At 37.4% G+C, this 15,141-nt stretch overlaps 1 protein-coding gene across 1 annotated transcript; it reads left to right on the top strand.

The window, feature by feature from the left end:
* Positions 1–2,023: 2,023 nt before the first annotated feature.
* LOC110053699 (inactive selenide, water dikinase-like protein) lies at positions 2,024–14,129 on the top strand. The gene is made up of 4 exons (XM_020759965.1): positions 2,024–2,607; positions 10,826–10,916; positions 11,976–12,288; positions 12,786–14,129. The coding sequence occupies exons 1-4, from the start codon at positions 2,249–2,251 to the stop codon at positions 12,938–12,940; spliced, it is 918 nt and encodes a 305-aa protein (XP_020615624.2). The 5' UTR covers positions 2,024–2,248; the 3' UTR covers positions 12,941–14,129.
* The last annotated feature ends 1,012 nt before the right edge of the window (positions 14,130–15,141 follow it).

Below are 15,141 nucleotides of genomic sequence, written 5' to 3' on the forward strand. Positions count from 1 at the left end.
ATGGGTGAGTGAGTGAGTGAGCGAGTGAGTGAGTGAGTGAGTGAGTGAGAGATGTATGTATGTCACACCAATCAGATTGAATCTACTATGAACAGCCAATCAAATTTCTTGTTGTAAAGGTAAATGGTACGTGAGAAACACAAGGTATGTATAAACACAAGGACTTTGGTAATTGAAAAACAAAGAGTGACGTGTATGTTGCCGGTTTGTGATTTTTAGTCCAGTTTGGAGGGGAGTGTTACAGTTACATACGTACATTGGGTTGTTTTAGAGTGCATAATTTTCAGTGTAATGGTGGCTAGTTATGAACGAGATGAGTCTTGAGTTTTGAAGCAGTTCATGAGTAGTAGGCAAATGGTACGAGATATTTTTATTTTTAATTACAAAGGGTAACTTGATACTTTTGTTTTTCACAAGGAGTTAATTCAATTAGAGGTCACGAATCGTCGGTTAGTGTCTTAGGACATGTTTTAGAGGAGACTAGACTATTTAGATTTGAAGCAGTTCTAACGTTTACAATAGTAAGTGCAGGTAACGATTGTTTTGTTCTTATTGCATGCAAATATAACGAGATATTTTTATTTTTTAGTTACAATGGGTAATTTGACACTCTTGTTTTTCACAAGGTAGTAAATTCAATTAGAGCTGACGAATCGTCACCACTTGTTCCCACGAGATGTTCACTATTTTTAGTTACAAATGGTAACTCGACACTTTTGTTTTTCATATGGAAGTAAATTCAATTAGAGCTTACAAGTTATCGGCTATTGTTCCCAGGTTAAACAAAAAAGAAGCTTTCATTTCTAGAGTGTTTTTACGTCTCTGCAGTAGCAGTTTAATATTTTTCTTTGATGGGCATTTTATGACATTCTTTTCAGTCCGATACTTTTAAAGGTAAAAAGTATGAAAACTGTTCAAATGTTCTTTGAAGACTGTGTGGCACCAAGTTAAAGTGCAATTTAATTAAATCAGACTTTTAACGTGTCAGAGAAGTTTTTTTCTCTTTCTTTCAATTTTCGGTGAAGTAGTGTTGTTGCGTTGTGTTGTGTAAAAAGGGTAAACTTACGACTCGTATAAAATGTGAAAAGTTCTCTTAACTTGAGTATTTTTGAGCAAAAATTCCTCTTGGGGGCTGGAAGGGCTCCCGAAGGGGTACTCCCAGAAAAAATTGGTTGGGGGTGTGCGGCCCGCTTCCCAAAACCCTTACCCTATTTATGACCAAAATCTGCGATATTCCTTACCCTATTTATGACCTGACCAAAAATTCGAAACCCTATTTACGGCCTGACCCTCAAATCAAAACCCTGTTTCAGGCCTGCTTTGTAATTAGCTCCCTAGTTCAAACCAATGTTAAATTACCGTAAACATATAAATTTGTGAAGGGCTTTTGTTGATTTTCTTTTCGATAATGATGAAAAAGTGGCTTCTTCTTAAAGCATACCCATATCAAGGCTAGAGTGCAAAAACCGTACCCTATTTATGACCAAAATGGCCAAAATCAGCTAAAATCGATACCCTATTTATGACCAAAACGGCTGAAAAACCATACCCTTCGGGACCGCACAGACCTATATAGCCCATATAAGGGAGTCCCCCCCCCCCCCGGGGGGAAGGGCTACGTGATCGGTGAGTGAGGGAGTTATGCATGTGCGCGTGTCAGACCAATCACAGTGTGGGTTGCATCAAAGAACGAATAAAATTGCCTGTTAAAAAATAAGATGGTACCTACATTAATCTGGAGACGTGTCAGATTACTGTAGTTTGTTCAGTCAAACATTTTATGGCTTACTATTTAGTTATCTCGCCATTACCGATGTAACATCTTATGTACATCATAAACTCCCAGTTTCTTTCTTGCTGTACATTGTACATCCCAACCAAAAAAGCTTCTCAAATCAACCAAATCATTACTGTAAACAGTTCCATGAATGCTCCTATCTCGGAGACTTATAGTTCACAAAATAATAACTCTTGCACGCCTTGCGTGCCTATGTTGAAAATCGTCGAGGAGAAGACCCTGGGGACGAGGTTGAGAATACGAGATTTCTTGTGTCAGACAAAGATGGCGTTGATGGAAAGTTTAACCCGTTCTCCATTTAACCCTAGAGATCACGGCTTATCAGAAACATTTCGTCTTATAAACTTCACTAAACTTAAAGGATGAGGATGCAAAGTCCCTCAGGAGGAACTGCTCAAACTCCTAGAGGGACTTGGGGAGAAGAAAGGCGAGGGACAAATTGGTGTTGGAATGGATAGTTGTGTTCTTCCAACGAGACATAAGGGAATAAATATTGTCCAGACTACCGACTTCTTCTATCCTCTCGTCGACGATCCCTACATGCAAGGCAAGATTGCTTGTGCTAATGTTTTGAGTGATTTATACGCTATGGGAGTCACAGAATGCGATAACATGTTGATGCTTCTTGGGGTGAGCAATCAGATGACTTTGAAGGAAAGGGAAATCGTGACGCCCATGGTAATAAAAGGATTCAACGATTTGGCTTTAGAAGCAGGCACCACAGTTAACGGAGGACAGACAGTGCTTAATCCATGGTTTATTGTTGGTGGAGTGGCTTCTAGTGTTGTGTCTAACAACGAATTTGTCATGTAAGTTTGACATGTAACAACCGCGGTTTATGCATTTCTAACCTTCTAATAGGCCAAAATTTTAACTTGGATCCGACGCTGAGGGGAATAAAACAAAAGAAATCGCATTAAGATTGAGGAATGGATGATCAACTTCTTTTGTTTTATTTCCCTAAGCCTTGGAGCTAAGTTAGAATTTTAATATACTGAAATTGGTCCATTGGCTCACTGAGTCTCACTTATCAGCCAGTATATATTTGGGTGCTGTCCATTATACTACATTGTAACAATTTCAGAAATTTCGGTCAGAAATCAAGTGGAAAAGTCCATTTTGGTTCAGTCTGACCAGGAATATTCAGGAACACCTCTTGAGGTGGTCCACTTTGATTGGTTCAGAATTTGCCATTCCAGTTTTGGTAATTTTTTTATAGAGCCATTCCTTTCTTGTGCAGGATGCCTGAGGCAGACCGTGTCAAAGTTTCAGTCAAGTTTCTCTTTCTTTTTTTTCTTTGTAGTCACATTATTCAGATTGACCTGTATCCCGTGGGAACACATTGACTTCGTTTTTGTTTCGCACGGAAGTATGTGAAGTTGAATCTCATCGGGCAGAAGGAACATATTATTTTAGCCATAAATGCTCACTAAGAGCATTCTTGATAGTTGCCTTAACAATCGCTTTTCTTACATCGCCGACCAAGTGGGAATTTAGGCTCATGGCTATATTTCTGGCAAATGTCTGTTGATTGGGAATTTAAGCCCACAAATCTTGCAGATATTTTTCATAGCGAGATCCACTGTGAATACGAAGCCCAGCACTGCTTTCCTCAATCTCCAGTAAATGTCCACCAAGTGGGAATTTAAACTCACAAATCTCACAGAAATTTCTCATTGTGGCCTGCAACAGAAATTTTCATTGCAGCCTGCAACATAGTTTTCATTGCAACCCATCGTGAAACCCAACAAATTTACCGAAGGAGAGCAGCCATAAATTTTTTTTCTTTCATCCCCAGCAAATGTCTGCTGAGTGGTAATTTAGATTGCAAATCTCACAGATATTTTCATCGCAGTCCATCACGGAGCCCAGCGAATTTCCCGCAGAAGGAAAATAGTCATAAACTTGTTTGAAAAGATCCTATTGCCTCAGTGAGTAAGGTTTCACCCATAACTACTTGCATGTTTGATAGCCAGCAAATGAACATTTCTCATTGTGGCCTGTCAAAAACACTGGAAAACAATGAAGCCAAAACTCCCTGAAATCACTTTACTTTGACTTTACTAGTAACACGACCCAAACCTCTACAGTAACATAGAAAAAAGGTACAACAAACAAAGACAGGGAAGGCATTTTTAGTGTATTTCTTTTCCACAGTCAAAAATTTGAAGCTGCATGACAATTTGAAATTCGAACCGAGTGAGACATTTTTGTGTCATTTTGACACAACAGTAACAATGTTTAGACTCCCACTATCAAATATATACAAATTTTAACACAAACCGCATTCTGTTACCTTTTTGTTGAAGAAAATAAAACTGCAAAACTGAACATTTGGATTGATTTCTATGCGGATAGCTATTCAAAGTTGATGGTATAGTAAATCAACAAAAGCATCCCACATGAAAGTCTTTAGGCTTCTTGTTTGGCTATGCACGCGTGCACTAAGGCAAAATTGGGTAAAGGAGAGTGGAAGCTTTAAACAGATGTATAGCAAAAGGGCCACCTTTGAGCACTCAGCATAACTCAATGGACTCTGAAGTAGCTGAAATTTTGAATTAAGCAATATACTGGTATTCGCTGGTCAATATACCAGACTTAAAGTTCTGGTTCTGTTTGTATTGCGGGTGAGAAATGTCCCCAATTTTACTTAGGGAAAATAGCGTGCATGAGACAAACTGTGCAGTGGCATTGAAGGCTTGATTACAGCAATTGGGACTTATTCCTTTAGACATTGATGGAAATGGTGATTGTTTTTACAAGCTGTGGCACATCAAATTTTATAGTGACTCCAGATATCATTTATTTTGTTTGTAAGACAATCAGGAATTGAATAAATAAGACATAACCCTAAGAAGGTTATAGAAACCAATGCATAATATTTTGGACTGCTCATTTGAATGCAGTGGAAGAACAAGGTACATAGAGTGATGCTTTGATTGTACAGAGCGTAGCAGAGTCCTTTAAGTTGAAATTGTTATTAATAGTGGAGTTTCAGAGAGGTTTAAGTAAGATTTCTGTGATTGAGTCTCAACATACTCTTCCCAAAGAAATATTTGTTGGGTTTTCAGGTGAATATCACCAGGTAGCAACAACAAAGATAATTTAGTCCCCTGGTCTCTGACTGTTGGGTCTGGCATAATGGAAAGCACCTCACAAGTTTGACCTCTTACAGAACATTAGTGGGCAGGATACGCCACTTCCGAGTTACCGGTACCTTGTGCCCCTGTTCCAAAGTGAGCGTTCGTGCAAAATCTTACTTCTGAAAAGAAGTTTGATTTACATGAAAATGAATCTTTAGGCAGATCTTATTTCTATATGAATGGTTTGGTAAGAAGACTCATTTTGACACAGAGGCAAAAGGCAACTTGGAAATGGCCTACTGCTTTTTCATCAGGAAGCAAGTATTTTTCTTGAAATAATATGGCTGAAAACAAGGATCAAAACAGGCTAGAGGTAACAAATGTATGAAAAGAAAATCATGGGTCTCAGGAGCTCACTCTTTCTTTGACCCTAAAATTGTCTTCTTATCCTCAGTCTAAACAATTCAAACAAGGGTTTCAGCATTAATCCCACAATAATTGAAGGCTTTCGTGCAAAAAGGGCGTATATAGCATTTTGGGCCGATTTTAATTTTTTGCAGGATCGATTTAATTTTTGGCAGACTGACTTGTTTTGACATGAAAAGCATCATTGCATAATTGTTTTTGTTGATTTGCGCTTCGTTTTCAAGAAATAACGTATGCAAAAAAACTCAGTTTTCTGAGCGGCATCTTTTGGAGTGAATCCTTCCAAGGTGGATTTTGATGTGGTGCAAACTTAAACGGTTACTTTTACCAGCTTCGACAGCATGGTTTTATTTAAATGGATGTTTTGATTTTTGAAAGAGGTAGAGAAATAGACCGGAAAAAAAAATTGACTGACCTCATATTGAACCAGTGTCACGACAAAACAAACTCGCATCCGGCCAGTTCAGCGCCTTATTCGCTTTCGCTAACAAAGCAGCAGTAAGAGAATTGCGTAATTATATGAACAATAAAACTAGCGGCAAATACCACTCTTCGGTGACTTCATTGTTTAGCAAAACAAAGGTTTGTTTTGTTTTTCACTTAACAAAAGATCTCCAAAAGATACCCTTGGAAAACTGAGTTTTTTTGCATACATTATTTCTTGAAAACGAAGCGCAAATCAACAAAAACAATTACGTAACGATGCTTTTCATGTCAAAACAAGTCAGTCTGCCAAAAATTAGCTTGATCCTGCAAAAAATAAAAATCGGCCCAAAATGCTATATACGCCTTTTTGCATGAAAGCCTTCATGAAACATGCCGCTAGGAAAACTGAGTGTTTTTCTGCATACGCAATATCTCGCAAACAAAGCAAACCTAACCGGAAAAATTATGGGACATTGCTTAACATACATAAACAAAACTGCATGCGAAATTTGGAGCATTTCCGACAAAGTTCACTTTTGATGAAAATACCAGTGTTGAACAGCAAACAGGCAGACTGTTTATAGTGTATGAAGTCAAAATCAAATCCCACAGCATATAAAGCGGAAATCTGGGAACAGATTGTTTACATCAGGGCTGTCATTAAGGGCTGTAAGAAGAAGGCTTATTACAGAGGTGTTGAACTCTGCAAAGCGACATGTAGTTAACAATGGAAAACATACAGACCTATGATGCTAAAAATATGCTGTAACACAGTCAAACAACTCCACTCTACCTCTTCATTTCCATTTCTCCTAATAACACAGCATAAAGTGCCCCTCAGAAAAACGCGTGAAGCATAGAAAGGTCAAGAGTCTCTCAGAGATAAAAAATTTTGCGCACTGTTCAAGTCGGTTAGGCCCGTCACATACACTGATTTATTAACGAGACAACAAAAATTATATTATTTCTTTTTCTAGCCTCCTTTTGGCTGGAGATAAATCCAGTGTATCAGCAATGACGGTGAATGCAGACAGTGGCAATTAATTCTATCATCCTTTGCAACCCTCCAAGTTAACTTTTTTTCTTAGTGGCCATTTGGCCACTGACTGTTCAGGTTTGGTCACCAGTGAAAAATTTTAGTCGCCAAAATATGTGCATAAGTTAATAATTAATTAATGATAAATAATAATCTTATTATTATCTAACTGTATTATTAATAACATTTTCCTTGAACCACAAAGGTAAGTTGAAGTCCTGTTCAGTGAAAGAACTACCTAATGTTGATTCAAATATGCTTTTATTGGAATGATTGATGATCAAATGAAAGTAAAAATTAAGAAAAAAAGTCGCTTCACAAAACACAGAAATATTTTTGTATATCATTTATAATTCACACAACAGGAGCAGTGCAAACGACACAGATTATACCAAGTTAAAATAAGATAGCCTCATTCGCAGCTGAATGGCGGAAAGTTTTCCAGTGTTTATCAAGGCAGCATCAAATTCTTGCTGAGACCATAAAGTGAACACTATTTTTTGCTTATGAGCTTTTTTAAATGTTCAACCTCGTTTTCTGCTTGAATAAGCAAACAATATAAAACTTCATCTGAAAATTAAAGACTGTATTGAAATGGACAGAAAAGTTCACGCTCAAATTGTTTGTCATTTTGAATTTAATATGCGAACCGTGGAACGCGAATACTGAACACAAAAATACTTTCACAAGTTTTAGGGCAATCACTAAGAAGGATGTTTTTTATTGATGAAATCTTTGACAATTTAAGAATAAACCCAGGTTCATTCACACAAGTGAAATTTATTTACGACTGTGAGCCGCTTTTCATCACAGTTTTTTTATTTATAGAATCCCCTGTGCTTGTGTTATCAAGTTTGCTGTAAAGTCAAGTATTTTCGTGTCCACTGAGACAAAATACGTTTCTCAAATACATCTGGATGTTTCTCAAATATATTGTGGATCCTGTCACCGTCGAGCTTTCCAAGCTTTTGCAATTCCTCTTCTTTTCAATGGCAAATGACCGGATTGCGTGTGTTGTCTCACGCTTCCAGGTAAAATTGTCATGTGCCAAATTTCAGTCGAGTGGAACGAATTTCGTTGCGTCCCAAGCTCAACTGAATGCAATTCCTTGATCTTTGTTTACCGTGTAACATTTCATTTTATTCAGTCTCCATTTCTGTTGGTTAAAATCCCACAACAACTAGCTTTGCAAAGTGAATTCTTAATGCTCAGAACGTTTTTCTTTTCGCTCCGGATGATAGTCCGCTCAAGCTCCTGACGCATAGGTCACGTTAATTTTAGTCGCCGAGCTGGCGACTTGCGTTCTAATTTAGTTGCCAGCTCCAAAATTCTAGTCGCCATGGCGACTAAAATGGTCGCAACTTGGAGGGTTGCTTTGCGCTCTGCAAAGTTCAGGGCGGCGATGGCGCTCGCCTTCTTGAGGAGATTTTTACAACATGTAACGTCCTTAACTGAACCACATGACCTACAGATTTCCGCTATCAGATGAGGGATAAGTTTTCTTCGGTGTTTGGAGAATATGACTGCCGGACATTGCCATAGAACATCATATCGTTCCTGGTTTATTTTGGTGACAACACATCCTGCACTCCTGTAGGCTAAGTTTAAACAATTATTTTCCTACTAGGCCGCCCATTCCTTCAATAATTTAATTGTCATCTCCCAGAATCTGGGAGACACGTGACCAGACCCAACCAGGATCTCTGCTCGCTCGCTCCATGGGGCGGTAAGATGAGAGACCCTGGGAATGAGGCTGATTAGGGTACAGGTTTCAAGGGTTGGGCAGCACAGCCCCACCAAAAACTTTGAGGAGTACCACCCCCCTTCCCTTAGGGTTTGGGCCTTGTCCTTTACTTCAGAGAATTTGGTTGATTAATAATTAATTTATCCCTTATTTGCTCTCATGAAATTTATCCTAGTGTTTGGTGTGTGTTTGCCATCCCGTACCAACAAAACCACCAGCATCCAGAGGCATTGAACAGTCAACTTACCCTTTATCATTGTTTTTGACGTATTTTAATTAACAATAATTTACATTTTGATCTTAAGATTTCTATGAAGTGATAGTTGAAGCTCAAGACCAAATCAACTCTTCCCTAGTTGAAATTGAGAACGAATAATCAACCTAACCCTGCCCCGAAAGCAAATAATTGTTTTAGTAGAATTATCGACCTGAAATTTCCTTCACATATAATTATTTCAGTCATTTGTCTATGTTGTGTTTAACTTTACACTTTAAAAAAATTCTATAGACTCAATTTTTGTTTGAAATATGTAGTTGTGCATGAGCACTCATCAGTTTTCTAAAAAAAATCGAGTTTTTAAAGCTATGAAACCCTGAGTGTCTTTCTCTTAGTCTTCTTTGGAATGTAATTATCCATTTGAAGACCTGTTTCCATATAATGTGATCTTAAGACCCCCACTGTCTTAGAATTCACATCAAAATTTCCTTTTGACTATTGCCTTCACCTCTGGTTCTTTTTGAGTTGGAGTTTTATGTTTGCTTTACAATGCTTCCTTCATCACTCAGTTTGTTCCTAACAGACCACATTTCTGTTTTCAAAGTATGTCCATCCTCTTGTATAAATTGGTTTCCCAAGAAGGGAAATTAGAGCTCAGTTTTTCACTGATGAAGGCGGATAAAAAATACAAGGAGTACATTGTACTTGATATTATAACCAATGACGAAAAAAAAAAAATATTGTAGGTGAAAAATGAGTGGGCTGGGTTTCAAATCAAAATATTAGCTCTGGATTGTAGTTTGCAGTGGGACTGAGTTTATACCCAAAATGCACCACATGCAACAATTTGAAGCCGTTATTTTGCAAATGTTCTAGGAAAGCATTAAAGGGCAAGGACCTCCAGCCTTCAGCTACATGTACCTTGCCTATTACTACAACATTTTGACAGGGTTGAATAAAGATGGAACCTCAGATAGCTAAGTAATTTTGAGATAGTAAGTAAACTATCTACCAATATAACCATGGTTTGCACAATCTTGAAAAGGTCTTGAATTTTTGTAGACATCTTGAAAAGTGCTTGAATTTGGTTAAGGTCCTTCCAAAGTGCTTGATTTCTTTATTGAGTCTTGAAAATCTTTGAAATTTAGTAATTACCAAAAAGGTCTTTTGTTTTATATCTGAGATTTAGTAACTTTTCTACACTATTTCACTTTTCTGAAAAATCAAATTACTTTTCGAAGGAAAATTTGTTCCTTGACAACTAATAACTGGTGATATGATAACAAGGGAACAAATGGTTGGTATAAAATGTGAACATTTAGTACATGGATTGAAATTTGATCCTTGCCTCAATTTCATGCATGTTATACCAGGCCTCTGATGTGGGGTTGTCGTCACATGCATGTGTTTTCAGGGGCTATGTGATGGATAGTGTGTAGTATATAGATTCAGAAGTTTTTGTTATTTTCCCATTGTTTGCAATTTAAATGAGCGATAGGTAAATATGTATTTAATTGTAATTGTTTAAGTGATGCAAAGCTCAGCTGGATAAAAGATATATAGGCAACAAACACAAGGCCATGTGTCGTGTTTGTAACAAAGTGATCGACATAAAAACATGGGAGAAAGTGCCTTGAAGTCTCATATGAAAGGCAAGAAACACAAAAGGAACACATGTGCAACTTCAAGTTCAACCCTGTCTGTGCTGATGGCTACATTTTTACATAAAAAGTCTTTAAGTTGTGGTCAGTTCAGTCGGAATCTGATCCTAGTTGTCAATTAGCCAGAGACAGTGATCATTTTACAAAATGCTGTTTACAGAGACTAACGTCATCAACCATTGCTGAACTATCTGAATATCGTAAATGACTTAATTGAGTGTTATAAGTGTTGAAAGACGGGACAACAAATATTGATTTATTGATTAAAACAGCCCTTGAAAACTATTTTTTGTCATTGAAAAGTCCTTGAAATGTTGTTTGTCTGAAGTTATACAAACCATGTATAACACACTATTACCAGCTCAAAAGTGCAATGAATATTTTGTAGTGCCTTATTATTGATTTAACATTGATGATTTGATCTTCATTATCAGGCCAGAAAATGCAGTGGTTGGTGATGTATTGGTCCTTACTAAACCTCTGGGAACTCAGATTGCTGTTAATGCACATCAGTGGTTGGAGGATGTGAGTATAATCTAAACTGAAATCTTGTATCACATCACACCATCTGCATAGCTTACAGTATCATTGTAATAAGGGCTCTACTATGTTAAGCCTCATGCTCTGTTGTTTTGTCTCTGTTTTTCTTCTTGTATACAGTACCACTCAGATGAAAGCTAACCAAACTTTGCATTAAGAGCTGTACATTAATACCACATTGGCTGTTTAGGCATGTTAGTCACTGCATTTTGATTTTGCATTTTAAAGCAGGTTAACATTAATCATTAGTACTGTATGCATGAGCTTTGTTATTGTTTACTGCTTTGTTATTTGAGAAAGGAATTTAAGTTGTCTCTGAATGGATTTTGTTGACTGTTGTGGTTTAAATGTATGTTTTTGGTTTAAGTATTTCTGAAACAGATTTTTATCATGTATATGAAGAAGTGAAAGATAAAAATCAAACATAATAATTATATTTGATTAATTATTTTTCAAGTTATTTGTATAGGCTGTCTTATAAATGTGAGTGCAATTAAAGATTTGCACTAATAAGAGTTCTGATCATTGACAGTTCATAGCATAATTAACTGTCCCAAGGAATTAAAGCCTGACATATTGAAATTTTGTTTGTGCGGTGTGGGTTTTAAAACTCTAGCCTAGCCTTCATAGAGAGATTCCAGTAATAATAATAATAATAATAATAATAATAATAATAATAATAATAATAACTTTATTTAAGTGTCCAATATATTTAGCACTATTAAATGTGCTAATTGGGGACACTGTAAATAAATAAACAAATATTTCAAATCTAACATAAATGGGAATCCCAACTGGTTGGAGGCTGACCAGTTGGCTATTTACAAAATGCGTTTGAGGAATTGAACTCAGGGCTACGGAGAACAAATCCAGATAGTGGAGACTTTGAACCAGGGACCTCCAGATTTCAAATCCAGTGCTCTAAACGACTCAGCCATGCTGCCAAGTAAATATACGGTGACTATCCCTTGTGGCCATCATGGTGAGGGGGCTCTATAGTTAGTCCTCTGTATTAATATGTGGCTTGTTTTGACATCTTGACAGCCTAAGTTTTGGAACAGGATCAAGGATGTTGTCACAACTGAAGAAGTAGAAAGAGCTTATCAGAAAGGCATGCTATGTATGGCTAGATTAAACCGTAACGCTGCATACTTGATGCACAAGTATGAAGCACATGCTGCTACAGATGTAACTGGATTTGGAATTCTAGGTCATGCAAGCAATTTAGCCAGCAATCAAAAAGCAGAGGTGGCATTTGTTATACACACACTTCCTATCCTGGCAAACATGGTAAAAGTGTACGAGGCTTGTGGTGTTAATTTCAAATTACTGGATGGATTCTCTGCTGAGACTTCTGGTGAGTTATTATTCTTATTATTATCCTATTGCATTGCAGACCTGGGCCTTGTTGCTCAAAGAATGGATAATGCTATTTTTTGAGGAAGCTACATTACACAATGGACCAGTTTAAAGATGTCGCTCAATATTAATTTTTGTATTTTTCATATAAACAAAGAATTTCCTACCGTACATACAGAAATACATCGATTTATCCTCCCAAATTCAGTAAAAGTGCGTTTTTTCATAGGAATCCACCGTAAACTCGTAGAAATATGAGGAGGTCAACTTGCCAACTTGTGGATGACTCTGTACACCCAGCGTCGCACTTGTACCAATGAACATCTACAAGTAGTTAATTTCAAGTTTGTTTTCAGGGTTTACTTTTCTACCACGCGGGCGGTAAATTTTGCTCATACAAAAAACAAACGTTGGTGTAGCCATGTTTGGAAATATTGTAAGTTTACATTTCCAGTAGTAGTTTTGTGTTCAAATACCTGCTGGTACCTCCTACAGGTGGACTGCTGATCTGTTTGTCACGTGACAAGGCCCAGAGTTATTGTGATGAACTTCAGTCTCTAGATGGACATCCAGCTTGGATTGTTGGTGAAGTGGTGCATGGAAACAGACAGGCAGAGATGCAGACAGATCTGAAGATCATTGAAGTCTAGCCTCTCCGCCCTAGGAAATGTAAATTGGCTGAAGCTATAACGAGTCATTCAACATATCGTCAGCAGCACTACAGTATTAAAAAGTTTATAACAATTTATTCACGGTATTACTACTAATTAACCCTCTTGCGGGTAAAGAAAACTTAATTGATCGTTATAAACTATGCATTCGTTAACGCTTGGCTACACTTGGATGGCCTGTTTGAAAACAGCAATACATTTTCACGGTTGTTAGCAAATCCTACAGGTAGTGATCCTCCGGAAGTAGGACGCTCCGAAAGTAACCACCTCAATCATTAACTTGTTGAAGAAACAATGAAAGTAAGAGATCTGTTAGGTGTCTCGTTATTCCAAAGACCACTCAACTGTACCGACGTGATTATAGATTGACCAGACGTGACTATAGATTGCATTCAACAAGATTTCTCTTTTTCTTCTCTACTTATATCCTAAACATTTATATTTTATTAAGAAGGATCGGTTCAGATATACACATTTTAGCCACTCGAAAGTAGCGAGCTTTGCGAAGTGTGAAAGTGCGAGAGTAGAACTATTAAAAGTCCGCCAAATCTGAAAGGAACGTGGGTGGTTACTTTTCTGAGTGAAACACTTTAGTCTGACCGTGCGTCGCCTAACCGATAGAAGCCGATGTCATCGTTTTTCCGCGTGAGCGCAAATGTCCCTGTCCATATTTTTTTAGGGATTTATCTTCTTAATCTGTACAAAAACGCACTGATGGCGTTTGACATAATTTTAGTGTTTACATGTATGTTGGGTTTATAGAGATGACAAGGGAACATAATTTGGGTCAAGTTAAGTGTCGTTGTCTTTTTTTGTTTTTCTCATGTTGCTGTGAAATATATTTTTTAGTCAAGGGCATCGTTTGATATCTCTGCCTTTATTGCTGCATTTCAAGTCTACAGTGCCAGGAATTGAGCAGCTTGGTACTGTATTTCTTGGCTGAATGTGTAGTGAATGTTCCTTACTGTAGAGTAATAGCGTTGGTGTCTTACATGAAGCTCTTGGGGTAAATTAATCTAAGACCTGGAGAGCTGATGTTTTTTAGACATCAATGAAAGCTACGTACAAAGAGGCAAGATATGGTACATGTGTGCTTGTTACATTTAGCAATTTAACTGTGCGTTGTGCATGGTTGCTTTGATCGATCAATTAAAATTTTGCACTTGAATATCTGTTGTGAGGTCATATTATATGCTGTTTTAGCTTTCTAGACAAAGATGACGATTAGATTGTCCCTTGGCAGAGACTGTAACCTTCGGAACAACGACCCTCGTCACTTTGAGAATTAGCAGACTTTGGGGGCTCGTTACTTTTGGAGGCTCGTTACTTTGGGGCTCGTTAATTTTGGAGGCTCGTTACTTTGGGGCTCGTTAATTTTGGGGGTTCGTTACTTTCGGGTGATCGTTACTTTCGGAGAGGAGAAAAACGTTATATGACGTTGATGGGAGTGAGCTCTTCATCCGAGATATAAGATGGAAATTCGTTACAAAACATTTGTTAGGATTTGTTTGTTACTCACTATCTACAACAGATTATAGTTCACCACTAAATTTTCTCCGATTGTTATTGGGTTAAACTGATCACATGACGGGATAGTGTTCGTCCGCGGAGAGACACTATGAGCCCATAATGCCCGTCCGAGGAAAATAACCGGATGGATAGTACTCGTCCGTTAAAATTTTTCTGTAAACAAACGGGCTTATAGAAAATTAACAACTGAAATTGTATTAAGTGGGTTTTGTCTGTTTTCTTTTTCAAATTTTACATTTGGCTTTCACGCCTTTCATCTAAAAAAAAGTTGAAAATAATTCAATATGATATTTGAACTGGCGAGTGGAAGAAAATTTGGTGGTGAACAATAAAGACAATAGAGTATCTATGTCTCCGAACTATCGATCTGATAGTTGCCCCTCGGAAATTTGACGTTCTTAAATCTAGCATATTTTCCCTCGAAGCTTGGCTTCTCAGGCAAGTATTTCTTTTAAGAAATATATTTTGTAACGTTTCGCTAATTACACTGGAGTATGTTCACTATGTATGGTTCGTGTTTACTGTAGAAGTATTTTAGGCGTGAATCCCTAAGGGGTTAGTAGGCTATTTAAGAATTTGTAAGTTATGCAAGAGCCACTCGAAGGCATCTCTTTCAACTTTGCTTTTGTTGTTATGTCGTCGGATACTGA

This window comes from Orbicella faveolata, unplaced genomic scaffold (assembly GCF_042242905.1).
Source record: "Orbicella faveolata isolate gen_17 unplaced genomic scaffold, um_ofav_v1 contig_4, whole genome shotgun sequence".
NCBI lineage: Eukaryota > Metazoa > Cnidaria > Anthozoa > Scleractinia > Merulinidae > Orbicella > Orbicella faveolata.